This window comes from Macrobrachium rosenbergii, chromosome 51 (assembly GCF_040412425.1).
Source record: "Macrobrachium rosenbergii isolate ZJJX-2024 chromosome 51, ASM4041242v1, whole genome shotgun sequence".
Lineage (NCBI taxonomy): Eukaryota > Metazoa > Arthropoda > Malacostraca > Decapoda > Palaemonidae > Macrobrachium > Macrobrachium rosenbergii.
In genome coordinates, this window is record NC_089791.1 from 44,698,446 (window position 1) to 44,717,878 (window position 19,433).

Sequence of the window (19,433 nt, forward strand, 5' to 3'; positions counted from 1 at the left end):
TCTTACTTGGAGGGGCTATGAAGTCTCTCTTCCTCCAACGTCTAACGGGGATGGATGGAGCAGACGACGAAGACAAAGAGGAGGATGATGAAGGTGAAGAAGGGAATCTATGACATCTCTTCTTGGTTCCTTGATCTCTGAATGACCGAACCTCTTCGTAAAAGTACCTTTGACTTTATCAAAAATAGTCTGGATGAGAGAGTCTAAGGGTACGGACATGGAAGTTAGTGGCAACGACATGGCTGACGGCATGGAGCAGGGAGCAGAGAGAGTCGTTGACAGCCGAGAAAATGCTACTGGTGCTTTGGCAGCTGCCATGGGGAGAGGCATAGTAAGATGAGACGATGTCATGGAGACAGTAGACTTCGAAACTGTCATGGCAGACGAACCTGGAATGCGGGAGGACATGCAGTGAGACAATAGGTTGGAAAGGGTTGGTACCCCTGGTAGGCCTACAGAGTCCCAACACTCCCATATTTTAAGACCAAAGGTTTGTTAGTTATGAAAAATACAAATTGATTCAAGATTTGTCATATCAGCTTCTGTGTCAGGGCTAGATGGTAGGAACAGAGTGGATCGTGCACCCCCAAATAGCAGAGAAATTGTTTGAAATATGAGGTTCTTCCCTGACCAGTTTGTTTGCTCACAACTAGATTGAACAGAAATCTTCCAGTCTTTTGTTCCCCAGTCCCAGACCTGCAGGCAGCAATTGAGGATGCATCCAAACATCATGTGTCCCAGCCCCTCAATCTCCTCCACAGGGTGACCAACAAAGTGTTCATCAGGCTGGGTCTTCAGATGCTTCTGGTGTGTTGGTCACATGCCAAGTAGTATGCAGATCTGCCGACATGGTTGGTCAAGGCACCAAAAGAGTTGCCCCTGTGGCACACCCTCCTGTGTTCACCCTGTGTTTGCAAGTACCATCAGGCACTTCAGACTTGTCTTCATGTATAGGGTTTGTCTAGTGTATTGTGTGAGAGGCATTTCTTGTAGGGAGATGTGAGATAATTAGGTACCTCTGTCATTCCTTCATAAATGTGCACCAAGGGAAGTGGGCCATCATCTGTGATTGGTGTCACAGAAAGTCTCTGTCTGGCTAGAGTATCTGTTCAGCAGATTGCAGGCTGCCTTATCTACCATTGCTGAGATAATTGCCTCTCAGTTTCTGTGTTACAGAGCTTTAAGCAGCCCCCTTTGCACCTCTGTTGAGTTCCTTGGACAGAGACCTAACATTCAAGACTGTTTTTCTCTTAGCTTTGGCCTCGGCAATAGGGAAGGGTAGTTTCATGGGCTTTCCTGTCTTGTTTGGCACTTGGAAGGGTGGGGTTCTCTCTCCCTCTTTCATCCCTGAATTTGTATGAAAGACTTAAGAGAGTCTACTGATCCTTACAATTGCATCCATCTTGTTTATTCTCTAAATAGGAAAACGGGACCAAAATACACAAAACTAACACAAGGTGATTACACATAACACAGGGCAAAGGAACAAGAGAACTCAGCCAAGGTACAGGGCACACAGGGAAAAGCATGATGGGACATCTGTTCATGATGGTGGCTAAAGAAAGGAGTGGCATAGATGAAGTGAGCATGGGTAATGCCCCCCCTCCCCCTCTCCATCAGGTTGCCTACCTTGCCTACCAAGAGTCTACCACTGTTTTAGCTTGAGCTGAAGGATACTCCATTTATGAAAGGCAAATGGTTTGTATCCCTTTAGGAACAGATCTCTTAATTGTTAACATTTTCATTAAGAAATTTGCAGGTTTGTATTTCATTGTGCTGTAAACTTTATCAGTATACAGTAAGCCAAGGCAAATTACTGAATTAAGGCTATCTGTATTTTTAAAAATTTTTTGCTGCCAAATTATAAGTTAAGCAACCATACTATATTGAGAAAACTGCTTCTCACCTGTCCAAATTTTAAGTAATTTTCATTATTTATAGTTTACTACTAAGCATTTCAGGCCTGTTGTCACATAGGTTGTCTTAAATATCTTTTTATATATCAACTGTATCTTCTTGATATTTTGGCACAGCATGATTTAGACCTTCCGGTAATTTTGGGCAATATATTGAAGTACCAGAATATATTGATTAAGGCAATTTACTCTTGAACTTTTTGAATTTCCTCAACGTTTGTTGTAGATGTCCAAACATCTGTCCTTGGCTTAACTAAAGAATTAGGAAAGAAGCTCCTCCCACTTGTTTCTCTCTCTGTCTCAAAGTTATGAATGGAAGAGTGTACTACGATATGGTTTTTTACATTTTACATATCCAGATTAGTTTATACATTAAAGTTTTTCTGTATTTCATAGTTTTGAGAGATTATTATAACCTCATGGTTCATTTACAGTATATAGATACAGATGAGTGGACCAACAGAAAATTAGAGGGGCAGTAGTTTACTGGTTTTCAGATACGTTTATTTTGTCGTCCAATATGCGCAAATGTCTGAAGTCACCCAAATGGGCTGAGAATTTTTCTGAAAAGGTAAGTGATAATCTCTTTAAGGGTTCCCCTTTAACATACTTGCACCAGAACGTGATTGAATGATTTAAAAATACTTCTATCAAATTGACAATGGAAGCATTCTGTGGAAGGATTTTGATTGTTGAAACTGGTAGGCCTATTTAGATGCTTGCAGCTTGCTGCATAGGTTTATATTTCAGTGATAAGGGAACAAATATACTTGCCTTCATTTTTACCTGTATTGCTTAATATTTCTATAAGCTTCTTGTTGGGTATTTCCAAAATGAAATAAATTATATTTTCAGTGTCTTGATGGAATTGCAGTTTCTGTATAGATTGCACATACTTTTTTGGCTATATATATCATAATGTATATAGTAGTGTTGTTATAAAAGTAACTATTATTTCATCCATTTTTTCTGCTTTTCACTTCCACATCTGCAATATCTTATAATCAAAACTGGCCCACTACCACCCCATTCTCATGGTAATAAATAAAAATATAAACAGGCAGTCCCCGGTTTACGACGGTTCCGGCTTACGACGTTCCGAGGTTACGACGCTTTTCAAATATATTCATCAGAAATTATTTCCGCTTACGACGCATGTTCCGAAGACGACGCCGTGACGCCGATCCGACGGAAGAAATTTGGCCCCAAAACGGCAGAATAACTATAATTTGAAGGTTTTTTTTATGTAAAACTCAATAATAATGCAGTTTACGTCGTTTTCAATGCACCCACAGCATTAAAAGTAAGGTTTTCTTATGATTTTTGACGATTTTCGACGATTTTCCGGTTTACGACGATTTTCGGGTTACGACGCGGCGCAAGAACGGAACCCCCGTCGTAAACCAGGGACCGCCTGTACATGATATATAAAAACATACAAATGCCTATATGAAAGATACTGAATAGGAAATGGTTATTGTCGGTAATTCAAAATGTAAAAAGCCATATCATAGTACATTCTTCCATTCATAAGTTTAAGGGACAGAGAAATGAGTGGGAGGAGCTTCTTTCCTAACTCTTTAGCTAAGCCAAGGACAGTTATTTGGATATCTACAATGAATGTTGAGGAAATTGAAAAAGTTCAAAAGTAAATTGCCTTAATCAATAAATTCTGATACTTCATTATATTGCCCAAAATTACAGGAGGGTCTAAAACATGCTGTGCCAAAATATCAAGAAGATACAGCTGATATATAAAAAGATATTCAAGAAAACCTATGCGACAACGGGCTTGAAATGCTTAGTAGGCTAATATTATCACCATCATAAAGATTCTACTTCAGCTTTTCCCTTTGTGAGGCTTGATGTGAATTAAGTTCTCTCACTAGGCAATGTCTTGTGCAGTCTTTGCCTGAACTCCCATTTGGTCTAGGTCCTCTTATCTGTGCCCTTCTCCATGATATTTTGGTCCTTCATACAGGTCTGTTCTGCTTTTCCATATCTACTGCTTTTCTTGGTTTATTTTCCAGCTTTTGAACACTACATCTCTCCTTACTTTTTTGCAGTCCTACTTGTCAGTGCCTATGTTTCTGCAGTATATAGTAGCATAAGCCTCATGCACACATTGCAAATTTTTCGTCTGTCTGCTGGGCTAATATATAATAGGAATTCTGAATTTGTACATCAACATACCTATGTAAAACTTTATATTTACAATATTTTACATTTGTATTATTAAATCTGACTTACATGACTTACAATAGATAGAAAATATCAATATCCAAAATTCTACATACAAGATACCATTACTTGAAATATTTCAGTCCAGTTACTAAAAGAAACTTTTCAATAAACAATTCAGAATCAAGTACAGCTATGTGAGCAGCTCTGCCTATGAGGGAATTTGCTGTTGAAGGCAAAGCATGATGGATGTCATATCGAACCAAAGTTACAGATGGAGAGCTGATGATTGGTTGTAAAAGGTTTGACACCATCTCACGGTATGCTGAGCCTGTAAAAGAACAAAAATAAAAATCTTAAAATTGATAATTTAGATTCATTGTTTCAGATTCATTACAGCTATTCCATAATCAGAATCTCAGCTCAGTGAATTCTTCAGGTGTTTAGTACTCAGGAACCCTGTCACTTTCCCCAGTACCTTACAAATTTTGTCATGCTAATATAGTACCATAGCTTGTGTGATAGTGTTAATTTTTGCATACTGCTTATTTATTTTTATAGTTAAGAAATAACATTAATGAAAGCAAATTAATGTTAATTACATATACTGCACCTAAAATCTGACAATTATTCTATACAGTTTGAACCAATATTGACATAACTACTTTGTTTATAATGTACTCACTACAACAGATTTTTTAAGTAATTTGTATTTTTCCTAACATACAAACCTTGTCTTTACATATATGGGAAAGGAGATGGCTCCATGCCTATCCCTGTTGTGAGCTTTGGACCTCTTCCCAAGTATTCACATGACTTCTCATCTTGGCTTCGACTAGGACATGGTTGTTCAAGGTACATATGATGTATATCAATGATTGATTGGTCCTGGTGAACTCTCATGCACAGTGTCCCCAAGACAGGACCTTCTCAGATTTGGTCACAGCCTGAGAGTTGCATGGACCTGAGACGTCCGAACTCTCACCCAAGCAAGAATAAGTATCTGCAAGGTTAACAGATACAGTAGCAAGGTTGTCCTTGTCTTGACAGGGCAACCAGCTCAGCAGTTGCATTGGTCACCTGTCGTCACCGGGAGGCCAGTGCTTCACGGGCGGCTTCTTCATTTCCTTCAATGTAGATTGAAGGGGTCCTGGTCTTTGACAAAGGACTTCCCATTCCTTCCCTTCCTCTCTCAGAGAACTTAGTCTAACGGTTAGACGACAGGTATCGCCTCTGGAGTGTTGTTACATGCTTCCTCTCTGAAGATACTTCATGCTCAAAGCAACAACCAGAACAGCAGTCACCAGCACTTCAATAGGTTGGGTTGGGTTAGGTTGGCTACCCAACCCAACCTGACCTAGCCTAACTAGGTTTGGTTTGGTTGGGCTGGGTTAACCTAGTCTAACTAGGCTGGGTTTACCTAGCCTAACCTAACCTACACTTCAATATCCTGGAACTTCTTACTTCTTCAAAAGCATCAGGAACTGAGGATAGGCACTCCGTGGTGTTGAGAAGCAACTGTACCAAGGTACAGGAAGTCCCTGGTCATCAGTGGGCTCTGTTATTGGCAACCTGGTTTTATGGCGCTTGTCTAGAGACGAAAATTGCTGATTTCCGCTTCTTGGCGCTGATAATTGGGTATTGGCGCCCATATTTCCTCTGGTTATTGGTGCTGATACCCAGATATCGGCACTGATAAGTCCCGAAAATCGACGATTTTCAGTTATCTGCAATTTCCACTTAATGTCATGCCATTGGAAGGTAACCCCTGCCGATAAACGGGACTGCCTGTAGTTCCATAGTCAACAAGAAAGGGGGCTAGTGTCCTTTCATCTCCTCAGATTGACAGTCCAGGTGCACGGATGGGCAACAGCACACTAAGCACAGAGGTCATCCAGACGCATTCCAGGCAAGATGAATGTAATGACAGAAGTTCAGTCAATAGGGTTGGTGTTGTTAGGGGCAGCTGGTTTTAGCGCCTTAACATTCCAAAAGATTGTTCAACCTTGGAAAACAGCCGAGTTAGACCTTCAATCTCGACATACCAAAGCTGTTACTGTTCGGCTCTGTCTTTCCGGATCGTGTACATTAACAACCAACAGCTATACCACGCTGAAAGCACTGCTCCTTGTCCGATCATCCAAGTACTGGCCAGACCCAATGTTGCTTAACTTTGCTGATCCATGGTATAGTATAATTTTTACGGCTTATGCCTTCCTGTCATTCAGTCTGATTTGCTGGGTGATCAACAGGGTATGATCATTTCAAATCCAAGTCCCTGGTGGCTACCAAGTGACTGCAGGCCATCTGTGTTACCAACTAAAGGACTTGACTTTCAAGTCTGAGCGCCGATGACTCGTTAGTTCTGGCTTGGCCAAGAAGCAGTATCCAAGAGCACCATTTCTTTTGATTTCGTGTGATGATAAAACAGGCGTACTCCACAGCTGACGTGGTGGACAACAGCACGTTCCAGGCGAGAATTCACAAGATCAGGCATTTCTGCCCCTCACATTCAGGAAGATCCTGTCAGACAGGTACTAAGGATGGGAATGTGGTCAGGACAGACCACATTCACCTCCCCTTTTACCTTTGGGACGTTGCCCATAGATCCTTGGACTCTTTTTCCTTGGGTTTTGTGGTGGCCGCTCAGCAGTCATGTAGTTCACCCAGCTCCCCTTGAGGGACAGGCGGCTTCTTGCCAATGGTGTACGGCTGCTAAAGAGAGGGTGTGTGTGGGACTGGCCTCTCACCTTTCTCTTTTATACCCTTCCTCTCCCAGTGGGCAGAGGAATGGTTAGCAAGCCGTCACTTGCTGGACTGGCGTGATGCAGGTTTTCTAGATGACAGAGCATCCTATCTATAATCTAGCTCAATTTGGATTAACAGATGCAAGTCCTACCCTCTCTCTGTCAAGGGGGGAGAGGGACTGACAATGAACAAACCCACTGGTTATCTTCAGCTTTATTTGTCCCCCGACAATATGGGTTCATCCAAGCCTTTCTTCGAATCGATGATGCCACATCCCATTAATTTGAAAGGCTCAGAAGTCTGGCAGTTGAACATCACACATGTTCAACAGATCAGAGGCGTGGATCTCCTTCCTTTGCTCTTACATGATCAGGAAGAGAGGCCCCAGGTGAGGCGAACTACCGGTCAATTCAGAGATTTGTTCAAAATCCTCGCACCAAGAAGTAAGTCTCCCTTATGTTAAGACCGAAGGTTTGTATATGTGCAGGAACACATGACAAATTTTTTAAGTAATCTGCATTTTTCCTAACATACAAACCTGAGGTCTTTACATAAATGGCCCACCTCTAGCCACCCCTCATTCTGCTATCTGGGCCAAAAGGTAAAGTGCATGTGTACCGACTGGATGGCAGGGCTTCCTTCCCTACCATTGGTAGCCAACTACCAATAACCTCCTTGTTTTAGGTTAAACAGCCAGTTCCAGCTTGCGCTGAAAGTAAACCCACATGTAAAGACCTCAGGTTTGTATGGTAGGAAAATAGGAAAAATACAAATTTCATAATAATGAATTCTGAAGTCCCTAGAAACTAAGAGACTAGCTTTTCATGCCTCCTTGTTGGTAAGAAGGCTGCCGTTTTCCTGCATGTTTTGCCAGAATGATTTCGTTCCCATTTTCTTTAATTATGCAAATACATGTATTCTTTGCAAACTCAGTTTCTTTTGCTAGCTGGTAAAAAGAAAAAAAAAAAACTGACGAAATTCCAACTGGAGCTTTTCATTTTTGTCTAAGTAGCGAAAGAGAACTCTTTCTGGTTGACTCGGTGACAATTATTATCTTTTAGCTAACTCAAAGTATTCTTCTTCTCCAGTGTTTTGGGCATTTGCCAAATACTGGTAGCAAATGATATTTAGTAATGGGTGATGTGCTAATTAATAACACACTATTTAGCTCGACTGTAATGTTTATGTTAGAACCATATTACACATTAATCATATTTTTCATGCGTTTGGAAGTGTTAGGAGTATTTTTTGTCATATTTTTGTATTCTGTCTTTTGCATGGGTTTGTATCGGTACCTCTCTCGGGACTTTTGACATTGGGAATCTTTATAGGCAGGGTCCCGTGATTGTGACAATCTCACCCTTTACCATACACGACTCCATTTCTTGAGTCGCTCTGGGGTAGTAAACCAGCTTTACATTTAGCTTTTCTCTGGTACCTAGCAACGGAATTACCTAGAAATAAGTGCTGAATGGACTATTTCACCAGGTGACACGGGCCCCTCCCCAGAAATAGATTTTTCCTTTGTCAAAATCCTTTATTTGCTATTTTTTTTTTTAAAGTTTGCAGTTTTTATAGAAATCAGTCCAAGATTAACTTATTCACTTTAATTTTTAACAGAAAGCAGTTCCTAGTTTTGGTAGGTTTTGTTTTATTTTAAATTATTCTGAACTATTGGTGAATTACAGGTTTCATGTTTAACAGTAATTTTGATGAAGCTTTATTTTGTATAAAATACAGTATTATCTACTAGATTAGATAAATTTAGTTACTAGGAAGTGACAGACTTAAATGTTCAAAATTTTATTTTTATGTCTTCCTCCTCTTTGCTACATTCTTCATAGACATACCTCAGCAAAATGTGTGCTGTTTTGCTTAGTGGTCAGTATGGGATGTACATGTTGTTTAGAAGTGGACAATTTTATAACTAATTTCTGAAATCCATAAATTTTCCTTTTAACAGTAACGGGTGGTTGAAACTTGTAGCACTGTTGCTTCCCAGCTGAAAAAGTTACTATAGTAACAAGTTTCAGATTCATCCTTAATTCAATTTAGAGGGGGTGTAATGAGTTTGTAATGAACTTAGTAGGCCGATAAAATGGATATTTCTATTTTTAACTGACAAGTTCTGGACTTCCCTTTTGGTTGCCTGTCCAGTGCTTAAGGCCTCCCCAGGAGCTGTACAAGTGGACACCCAGAATTCTTGCTTCAAGGATCAAACTCATGACACGGCTATACCAAAAGGATCTGATCTGCAACAAACCTGTGAAGTCTAGCATCAAGGATGAAGCTGTGAATTTTGCTTTTCCAAGAGGAACCACATTATCAGTCACATTAATGAAATAATGTGTTTTATGCTTTGTAGGCTTTCTTACAGAATGCCTCCTACCTGTAAGGAATCTGCTTGAATGCCTCCTACCTGTAAGGAATCTGCTTAGCAAACTTGTTGAGAGCCTAAGTTGATCATCTTCATCTTTGGGATCACTAAGAACTATAAAAACCAACTGGAGAAATCCAATGACTGATTTAAACCTCCTGTTTTGCATGTGACCTTTACACTGGCCACCTTTGCATTTACTGCAACAAATATCTCGGATCCTGGTTGAAAATACTGATAAGTTATTGAAGACTATGAAGAGAGGATTTGTGCTGAAAAAGTGTCATGGTAGCTCAAATGGTTTCACCTAGACTTCATGGTTTTATTTGCACTTCATGGTATGGCAGTCTTGGATGTAAGGCATAACAAATTTCACTGGCAAACACAACCTTACTGTCCCTTTAAGCTGAAGACAAGGGATTTTGGGGGAGCCCATAGTTCTACCTGCTGAGTTCTCAGCAGCCACTGCATATTCTCCCTGGTCCTTTGGTGAAGAGGGGCATGGTCGCTGATCATATGTATGTTTGATCTCTAGGACACTGCACCAGTGCAATGGCCTGTCCCTTGACCCTGCAGCTCATGAGTGACCTTTTCATCTTTAAAGGGTGTCAGGCATTTCATGTTTTCTGTATATATTTTGCAGTTGAAGAGGTAAATTCTGTGATTGTTTCTCTCCTCACCTCTCTTCATTCAGGTTATGTCCCTCAGCTCTCTTCATTCAGGTAATGGCCCCCTCTCTTGCTGCAGATCTAGTAATAACCTTAGAAATAAGGCATATCTTGCAGTCATTTCCTCTCCCTCTTCTCCCTACTATGACATTTCCTTGTCCTGCTATAGCAGATCTAGCACTGACTTGTGAAATCTGGGTGGTGACTGGCCACTATAAGGTGATGGTGATGAGGAGGATGCTGGCCATTGCAGTGTTTTTGGTCCATCTTTTAAAGTAGTGTGCTATCTGCCTCTTAAAATTATTCTTAATTCACCTCTTAAAATTGCTCTTAATCCATAGAGTTTGTCAAAAAGTGGAGCCGGGAAGGGAGCAAGAACTACCATCTACGGTGTTGCCTCCACTGCATACTGTAGAAATCAGTAAAAGGTTATTTGGCACCATTTGTTTAGCCCAGCTGCAATGGTTTCTTCCATTTATTTTTCATCTGCTCGCTTTGGTAATCTCCCAACTAGATCTCAAATTTCTTTACTCTGTTTCATTTCTCACCCTCATTATTAATGAATCCTCTGAAATAGCCACAGGAGAGTACAGCATCACTGAGTAGTTAAACCAGACCATTAAGCTAAATTATTTGCTCTCAGAAGAGTAAGAATGTGACTCGGTAATTTGGTTAAAATAAGTTAATAGTAATAAAAAATTTCCACTGGGTGTAGGGCTAACAGATTGTATTCCAACTACTGCTGCAACGTTGTTTTAAAAATTAGGCCGTTCTTATATTCTTTATATCCTTCTGTCAGGTATTTACCAGGTGTTATACCTTTCAAGTTTCATCTAGAACAATTTGGAATATATATGTATGAATTCTAGTTTTTAAAATTTATTTTACTTTCACCTTGAGTACCATAACTTGTGTATTGGAGGTTTACTTCTTTCCTGCCTTTAGTGATATTTTAGTGAGTTTTGATCTATCCTGTGAAGATGGATGATTGAATATTAAGTCCTCTTGATTTATTCAGACAGTCTTCCTTTAGTTCTTTAACTTGGAATGCAGGTATAAAAGGAAGTTCTTTTCTTTAGCAATGCATATTTTAAGATGGCACCCTCTAGTTCTCCCTTAAATAATTCACGACAACACTGGAACTTTTTCTTTGCTAGTCGGTTTTGTTGTAGGGTGCTTAATGGCCTTCCATGGGAGGCAGATCAAAAAAGTATTACGATTGAATATTTAATAGCTGCTCATGGCATAAACACTCTCCAGTTTTACAACCTAAACAGTTGAAGAGATTGTAAAACTTGTAAAATTAAAAACAAGTAAGGTATGATTTTATTATTCACATTTTTGGGCAGTTTTTCATGCCAGTTACAGTTAAGCCCCCATATGAAATTTAAGTGTCAGTTGTGCTTTTTTTTCTCATACTGTTATGAAGATGGGAGTGATGGCAACTTTGACTGCATGACAGAATTACCATCTGACAATTTAAAAGCAGCGTTTTTGTTTTATTCCAAATAATGAAGATCTTAGGCAAAAGCAGTGCTTTTGTTTTACTCAAAAGGACATTGATCTTGATTCAGATGTGTAAATAATCATCCTTTTTCAATTAAATTCCATGACAGATATGCCTAAATTTATTATACACTAAATAGATCACCTTTCTACAATAACTAACAAACAAAATGAACTTACCCATAACAGAATTATCCTTAATAGCTTGACGGCAGAGTTCAATTCTAGCGGAATGTAATGGAACGTATCTGTCTTGCGTTGACCCACATAACAATACGTTACGGAAATGATGCAACTGGGAACGCTGCAGAGAGATATTAGGTACAGTATGTAAAATATTATGTAAATTCAGGTATTTTTAAGCACTGTAATGACAATTTATCATGCTAAAAGTATGTTTCTTAATCATTAAGCTATTGTTTTCCATATTAGAAACACCATTTTTCAGAATCACCATTTATAATACTTATTCCAAACAAAGATATGCAAATACAAAAGTGTAATAAAAACACTTTTACCTGTGAAAGTCTGTACAAGAAAGTTTGGCGTATATCGACACGATCTTTGAGGGAAAGCTGTAACAAGGAACCTGATTTTTTCCATTTCTGCATAAACCACATTCCTGAAAGAGATACATATTTTAATTTATTAGCTAAAAAATTAAACCAGTGAGAAACATTTTTAAGTGATTCAATCAGACACCATTCAAAAGATCCAATTTTTAAATTACTGATATTAGAAAAAGGTCAATTGATACAATTAAAGGCTGCTTTTCACTTGATCTACAGTATTAACAAGCACTTACCCATGTTTACAAGGCCACTGTTGTTAAACAGAGTACCAAGATGTGGTCCAGACAAGGAAAGGAATGTATGGAGTTTTGGTAGAAATGGTTTCATATGAGGATGAGAAACTGCCCCCCGGATAATAATATTACCCAGTGAGTGACCCACAAAGGATATCCTTTTAGGGTTAAGGTTGTATGCTTCAATGTGATACAGGATTTCTGATACTAGACGCTCAGTCAGGGTTTCAAAATTTGAAAAGGTGTCACCCTGAAAAAGGAAGATTTCATGAACCATATTTTTCTCATTCATCTTGAACATGAAGCTCTTTATAAAATCTGTCACAAGAAAAGGATGAAAATATTTTTAGACTATTAACACTTGTATGTTGGGAATAGGACTGGTGTAACACCAAATATTTGATAACGGGAAAAGCAATTAAATATGTAAAAAGTAAAACTTAAGTATGCAGTTTTATACAACTGTCTGGAAATTCTGTACCTGATTGCGTTCAGACATTAGGAAATCCAAATTAGCCCCTGGTAGACCCATTTCAAGATAAGTTTTGATAAGTCGGAGGTCAGCAGAGTTGCCATCAAGGCCATGAACACAGATTATCAGGTGGAGACCATCTGGTGATAATACCCGGCAATCATCGCTTACGTGAAAATAAGGAACCGTAGAAGCTAAACCTGAAAAGTCACTGCAAAGGGGAAATAAGATAGTGAAGGTGTTCTTATTGAAGTGTTCAAGTTTTCTACTCCTAAAATACTTTTTATCACAATAAAGTTCTCTAACTAAAGGTTACAACATGAACCACAGTCTGATATTAGAACTAAAAGGCACATCAATATAAAATATAAAAAACTAGATTTTGAGATGCTATGCTTATTAGAGAGAATGTTTGTCACCAACAAACTGGTACCAGCAGAAACTTGTCATAAAGTATGACAATTTATTCATGTAATGTATGTTGCCTTCACTCTGAAGATTCTTGAGAAACTGGCTGTTTAGTTACAAATGTACCAGCTTCCCAGTACTGATCAATGAAAAGATGTTGGTCTATACTACTTTTTAATTACTCGTAGAAGTAATAATCTCCAGTGCATTTCTAATCTGCAGTACTGTACAATTGAAAAATAATCCTATAATAACACTGAAATTCACTTGCAGTCATTAATAAGGAATAATCCTTTACTTAGGATGACAAACCACAAAAAAATATCTCTAGCATTAATAAGGAATAATCCTTTACTTAGGATGACAAATCACATAAAAATATCTCATGCAATCAAGAGCTTGTCCCAATATGAGTGCCATTTGGCAGCCATCTTTCAAGTTGAGGTTAACAATGTTCCTAACATGTGATGAGTGCCATTTATATCTTTAAACCAAAATTATTATGAAAAGGAACATGGAGACATGATTATAAATGGGGCAAGATAGAGTATGAATTTATAAGTGTCAAAGCAGTGAGTTTGTCCGTAAATGAGGATTGTCTGTCACTACCATAAGCACAGAGTCATTTAATTTTGTTCCTACAGTATTGTTGCTGCCATCCTACCATTATGTGTGTTCATGACTCATATGTGGTCATGCTATGAAGGCTAGTTAACATGCCAAATTCAACATCTGTAGCAATTTACTGCTTGGCTGTAAAGAATGAAAGCAAGTATACAGGTCAATGAGGGACAAATGATTGAATTCTAAGATGGCATCTTAGCTTTGTGTTTTCTCTTCCCTGAGTGCACAATTCTTCCTCTGCTGGTACTTGTGTCAGTCATTACTGTCATTTACTCCAAAGTTATGTTAGAACCATGCTTAAGTCTGCAAAAATGACAACTGGCAACTGGGTTGTAAACTGAGGCCATGAACTGTCTTCCCTGTGGGTGGTAGTGCTGTCAGTGCACCTAATATTTATTGAAGGTAGTTTGCAGCATCCCTTCAGCCCCCAGCTGCACCTGTTCTTTTTAGCCTTTTTACTTCCATTCCTCTTCCTTTCTTTAATCTTGGTGTCTAATCACTCCGACTCCCTCTTTTTACTGGCTAAAGTAAATAAGTTCAACATATGGAGAAGAACAGTAAATTATGGTAAGACTGCAAACTAAAACCTGACAGCCTCTGCTGAGGCATTGCAATGAAGCCTCCAAGAAATCTGATTTAATTTAATCTACTGTCTCCAAAGTATGTAGCTAAGCTTGATAAAATAATGACAGAAAGTGAAAATGTTGCAATGGTTTCCAGTGTCCTTGAAATAATTATGGGATAAACCTTCATATGCATGCTATCCAACATACTCTTATATATTTTCAATCTAAAGACTGAATAAGAGGTAAGGCTAGAAAAGTACAAACCTGTAAAGTAACCCTTGAAAATTAATTTGCTGTTTGAAATCTTCCTTTGCTTTCACAAATGCCAGGGTATCAGCTACAGGTGGGTTAAGTTTAGGAGGTAGAAGATCAGGTGGGTCCTCTAAACGACCTCTTTCTTTTCTTAATTCAGATGGGCAGGTACACTTGGGCTCACCTCTCTCTCTACAATGTAAGAAACAAGTTTGAATACAGTACATTTATATTGTAAATAACACAGCCTATAAATCATCAGATAATTATCTTTTTACATAGGTGTACTGTTTCTGATAAACTTTGAACAAAATTTAAAATGTGTAAATTAAAAATGGAATACAATTAAAGGAAAAGTTTATCTAGTACAGGTAGCTACTTCTGAATTTTATAATGAATGTTACTGATAAGGTACAAAATATGTTCCAGTGGAAAAAGTGCTTGAGTAAATTCTGCATAAAGTACAGAAATGTAATGATATACAGAAATGACTTCCAAGTTATGAAGTACAGAAAAGTACTGATACTATAAAGAACTGACATTTAAGTTGAGAAGACTAAAATACAAAAGTGCTCTGTTACCTTGGCGACGGAGGTCTTGGAGGGGGAGGTATGTCTGACAAGCTGTCATCAAAACCATCGGTGACAAGGTCAGGGTTGATTTTTCCATCTGAATTAACCTTAGGTGTGTCATCAGATTTTCGACTGACTTCCTGAAAAAGCCTTGATTCTGCATTAGCAGCTTCCTTCTTAGCAGCATTTTGAGCAGCTTTTAACAATTCTCTTTGTGCTTCTCTATGAGCCCATACACTAGCCCCTTGCTGCTCTAGGAACAACTCTAGTAATGTACATTTGCTATCTGCTAAATGTGTTGGAGGATCTGACTTAGATGACAATGGATCTGAGCGTCGCTGGGATTTCGCCTCTTTAAGCTCACCCTTATCAATATTTGGAGGCGGTGCAGACTGAGTTCGAACACGTTCTGTTCCATTTATATGTTGTTGATTCAGTTTTGTTGGTGTAGGTTCAGATAACCTGTCAGGGGTGCCAGCCATCTTCCTACTTGGTCCCCTTTTCTCTGGTCTACCTGGCCCTGAAGATGGCTGGTGCCTCCTTTTCATTGATGGAAGAGAATTGAACTTATCATGCCCATGTCCAGATTTCCTAGAAGTCCTTTTAACATCATTCAAAACCTCACTTACACTTTCATACACATTACTAATATCTTCTAATTCAAATTCCCCACTGTGCCTTGGAGTAACAGTACGCGAACTGCCACGACTGCGCTCACTTTTGTACCCTTCATCCCTGTGAGCTTTACCTGTTTCTGTCTTTGGACTTTCACTGCGTGGTCTGTCTTTATAACCTACCATAGCACGTTTAGCACCTCTATCTTCCCGTGGTATCCTTCCAGTAGTAGCAAACCCACCCCTCTTTAAGGCTTCTCTTAACCCAGGCAGTGGATCTTGGAATTCCTTTGGTGGAGGAGGCAGAGGTACTTCTTCATAGAGATGGGATTCTGTTCTGTTAGAATTGTTAACTTTCTGCAAAGACTGTGATTTCTTAACCTCTTTTCTGTGAGGTGATTTCCTTTGTTTCATCTGCAGTTGGTCGTTGGAAGCTGACCGATGGGTAACTTCTTTGTTACCAGATTTAGTGCCCTGGTTTCGAGATTCAGATCGACTAACTCTAGGGTTTCCTGGACTTCTTACTCCAGGTTTACTTTTGTACTTTACTCCAGGTATTGTTTTCGTACCCTCAATGATGTGCATTTTTGCTGACTGTGTTCCATTTAACTTATTGCTATTTTTCGTTCTGCTGGACTTTGTTCCATTGGATTTTACGCCATTCGACTTAGTCCCACTAGATTTGGTGCCATTTGAAGTTGACCCACTGCTGTTTGCTCCATTGCTTTTAAAGTGAGCTGTAGATGCTGCTGTTAGCATGTCTTTTATGGGAAACTGTTTAATGTCCAAGTCTGGACTAACCTGACCACTTGATGAACCTGAACTCTGACGACTTGAATTTGACACCCAACCACTTCGTTCTGAAGTGATATCACTATTAGAAGAGGAGTCTTGTAATATCAAAGGTTTGGGGTTCTCTGGAGTTTTCTTAACAGGAGAAGTCATTTTCTTATGTTTAGCCAGAGATGATGGGGTGACTTTCTCGCCCCCTATTTGCAAAAGTGTGGAATCTGTTGCAGACACAAGCCCAACCTCAACATTAGACAGGACAGGTGGATTACGATCCAATCGCATTGGTCTTGGCAATGGCGGTGGAGGTTTTTGGTGGATGTCAGATGATGACTCAGAATCAGTTGCTAATAAATCTGGCATTGATTCTGTTATCCCAGGAGAGGAAGCATTAGCTACCTCCCAAAGGAAAGAAGGCATTGAGAGAGTACTCTGAGAATGTCTCATTGGTTGGTCCCCTCCCCCACAACTGCCACTTCCAGGAGTATGAGCTCCCAAATTATAAGGCATGCTCAGAGAGGGCTCTAGACGACGGTACTTTAACAATACAACATTTTCTGCTATGGCATTTGCTTGAGCACGTTTGCTTTTGTGATTACTGGAGCCACTGGATCTAAGTTGTTGAGCTCGTTGTATCAATTTAACCTTAAATTTTGCTCTTTTGTATGCTGCACCCTGGTTTGCTGGAAGCCTTAACTCTAATCTTAAATTATTTTTCAGCTTTTCCTTTAAGCTATTTCTAGCCATTGGAAGCTTATGAGTTTTGGGAGGAATTGGAGGCTTAAAATCTTTTGGCATCTTGTCTGTACGGGGAGGTAAAGGAGGCTTATCTTCCCCTTCAGAATCATCTTTATTCCCTGAGCCTTTTGAGCCTTTTGAACCTTTAGAACCTTTAGAGCCTAAGGTTTTTTCATCACTCTCAGATCCACTACCAAGGGTATGCTTACTACTGTTACTACCACCACTGTGCACCGAGGACACTCGTGAATCGTTACTGCGGGACCGACTTTCTCCTGTTTTCGATCGTAACTTGAAAGTACCTTGGTTATCTTTATTTGGAATATTTTCTTTATCTATCACATAAGTGGGAAGAGACGCCTTTACCCCATGCACCTGACCCTTGTTGCTCTTTGACCCGTATTTTGGTGCTTTCACTTCATTGTTACTTGTTCCCCTTGAATCATACCCACTTGTGCTGGCTGCCTTGCTGTCAAATACTGCACTTGTCAAAGACTTATTGTCATGACTTGAAATAGACTTAGTGTCATGATTAACATGTGCCTTCCCTTCTAAATGAGACAGAACTGACATGGGAGGATCAGCAGGAGTGACTTTTAGACCATTGCGTGTTTGAGGTTCTGGACGTGTTACGTCAGGAGGAATAACATCACGTTTTCCACTATCTCCATCTAATTGGTCCATAGCTATTTGGATATCTGCTGGACTTATATAATTTTCTGAAATGGAGAAAAAGAGTATGAGGTGTTGACAGAAATGGCTGTGTACAAGGCAAAGGAATTCTACTTCAGAAGGTACAGGAGCTAAATACAGTATACTGAATTGTTAAAGTTCTTTGTTACGTTTAAGTCTGTAAATATTGTAGGTAGGAAGCAAATCCATTGCAATCATGCATTTCTGTTTTGAATAGTTAGCTTAGCAATTTCATTTACTAACTTAATCCACAAGTGTCATAAGTGAAAGCAAATACATGGCATGGTGGAGCTTACATCTAATTGACAAGGATATAAAACATAAAAACAATAGTCTATTCTATATAGTCTTTACCTGGATTAGTCAAAACTTCTTTTGATAGCATATTTCAATGTGTCAAGAAATTATACTTGAAAAATTTTGTTTTTTTACACTGCTAAACTGCTAAGGAAGGCCCTGGTAGCTTGATGAATTTTTATAAAAGCATTAATTTGGCTTTTTTCAAAGGAAGTTTCCTTACCAGATTTCCGACTAACGATAGATCTCCTACGTGCAAATTCTGCTACATGCTGGTATTGGTCTTCAAATATAATGGGCAATGTGGTTGCATCACCATCCATCTGAAAAGAAGATGGTTAGAAAAAGTCTTTTAAGACAGATTAAAGGCCTGGACTACACAATTTCTCATAAAAAATATTCATTACAAAAATTTATCCTCAAAAAAGTTTACATCAAGAAAATGAAATTCTGATCTCATGAGGACTTTTTTAAGCAAATACCAGACCGGCAAACCATCTATGAATATACACAATAATTACCCAAGAAAATATCAACTGGTCCTGTCACACCAACATCCCACATCAGCAATTAATTCCTATATTGGTCCTACATTTACTTATGGGTTATAGGAAAATAAGCATTTGTTTTGCTTTGTCCAACAGCAAGTTAGTGGATAAAAAATCTTGTACAGCAGAGTTTTAAATTATCTAGTAATAATAATAATAATAATAAAATAATAAGAAAATAATTTTTCCTTCTAACATAACCCTAATCTTAAAATCAATCTAAAACCTATTAGGTAGTTCGAGGAAATAGTGCTACTGTATTTGGTTACTGGTCAGATCACCCGACATGCATAAAATTGGGAGGCAAACTTGAGCACTTGGAAACTTTTAAATAGAGGAATATTGCTCATGGAATCTTGGTCTGTCGTTGCATGAATCACTCAACTTCAAATGAATGAAAACATCCAAATTTCCATTTCTATACACAGTAGAATCAGAATTTATTGTTTACAACTGACATTTTTCCAAATACACATTTTCTCATGTGTGCATATCCACAAGATGCCGTCACTTCTACTCCAGTGACAATGATTACCACAGTATGCAAAGCAGAATGACTAGCGATGAGTCCGAGACCATTTCCAGGGAGACGAAAAAAAAAAAAAAAAAAAAAAAAAGTCAGTGCTATTAAGCTAGAAGCTTGGATTCTATCTCAAAAG

At 38.8% G+C, this 19,433-nt stretch overlaps 1 protein-coding gene across 10 annotated transcripts in view; it reads right to left on the reverse strand.

Moving 5' to 3' along the window:
- Window positions 1-4,106: 4,106 nt before the first annotated feature.
- Window positions 4,107-19,433, reverse strand: part of LOC136833353 (protein FAM135A) — a 302,262-nt gene continuing 286,935 nt past the window's right edge. For 7 of the 10 annotated variants that reach the window (XM_067095378.1, XM_067095377.1, XM_067095373.1 and 4 more), the window contains 8 exons: window positions 18,450-18,549; window positions 15,105-17,955; window positions 14,536-14,715; window positions 12,683-12,884; window positions 12,202-12,451; window positions 11,915-12,018; window positions 11,577-11,700; window positions 4,107-4,428 (listed from right to left, as the gene is read on the reverse strand). In XM_067095378.1, the coding sequence (XP_066951479.1) occupies window positions 4,223-4,428; window positions 11,577-11,700; window positions 11,915-12,018; window positions 12,202-12,451; window positions 12,683-12,884; window positions 14,536-14,715; window positions 15,105-17,955; window positions 18,450-18,549 (4,017 nt within the window). In that variant the 3' untranslated portion in view covers window positions 4,107-4,222. The remainder of the gene's footprint in view (window positions 4,429-11,576; window positions 11,701-11,914; window positions 12,019-12,201; window positions 12,452-12,682; window positions 12,885-14,535; window positions 14,716-15,104; window positions 17,956-18,449; window positions 18,550-19,433) is intronic. The other 3 variants (XM_067095379.1, XM_067095375.1, XM_067095371.1) reach the window with 1 other exon arrangement.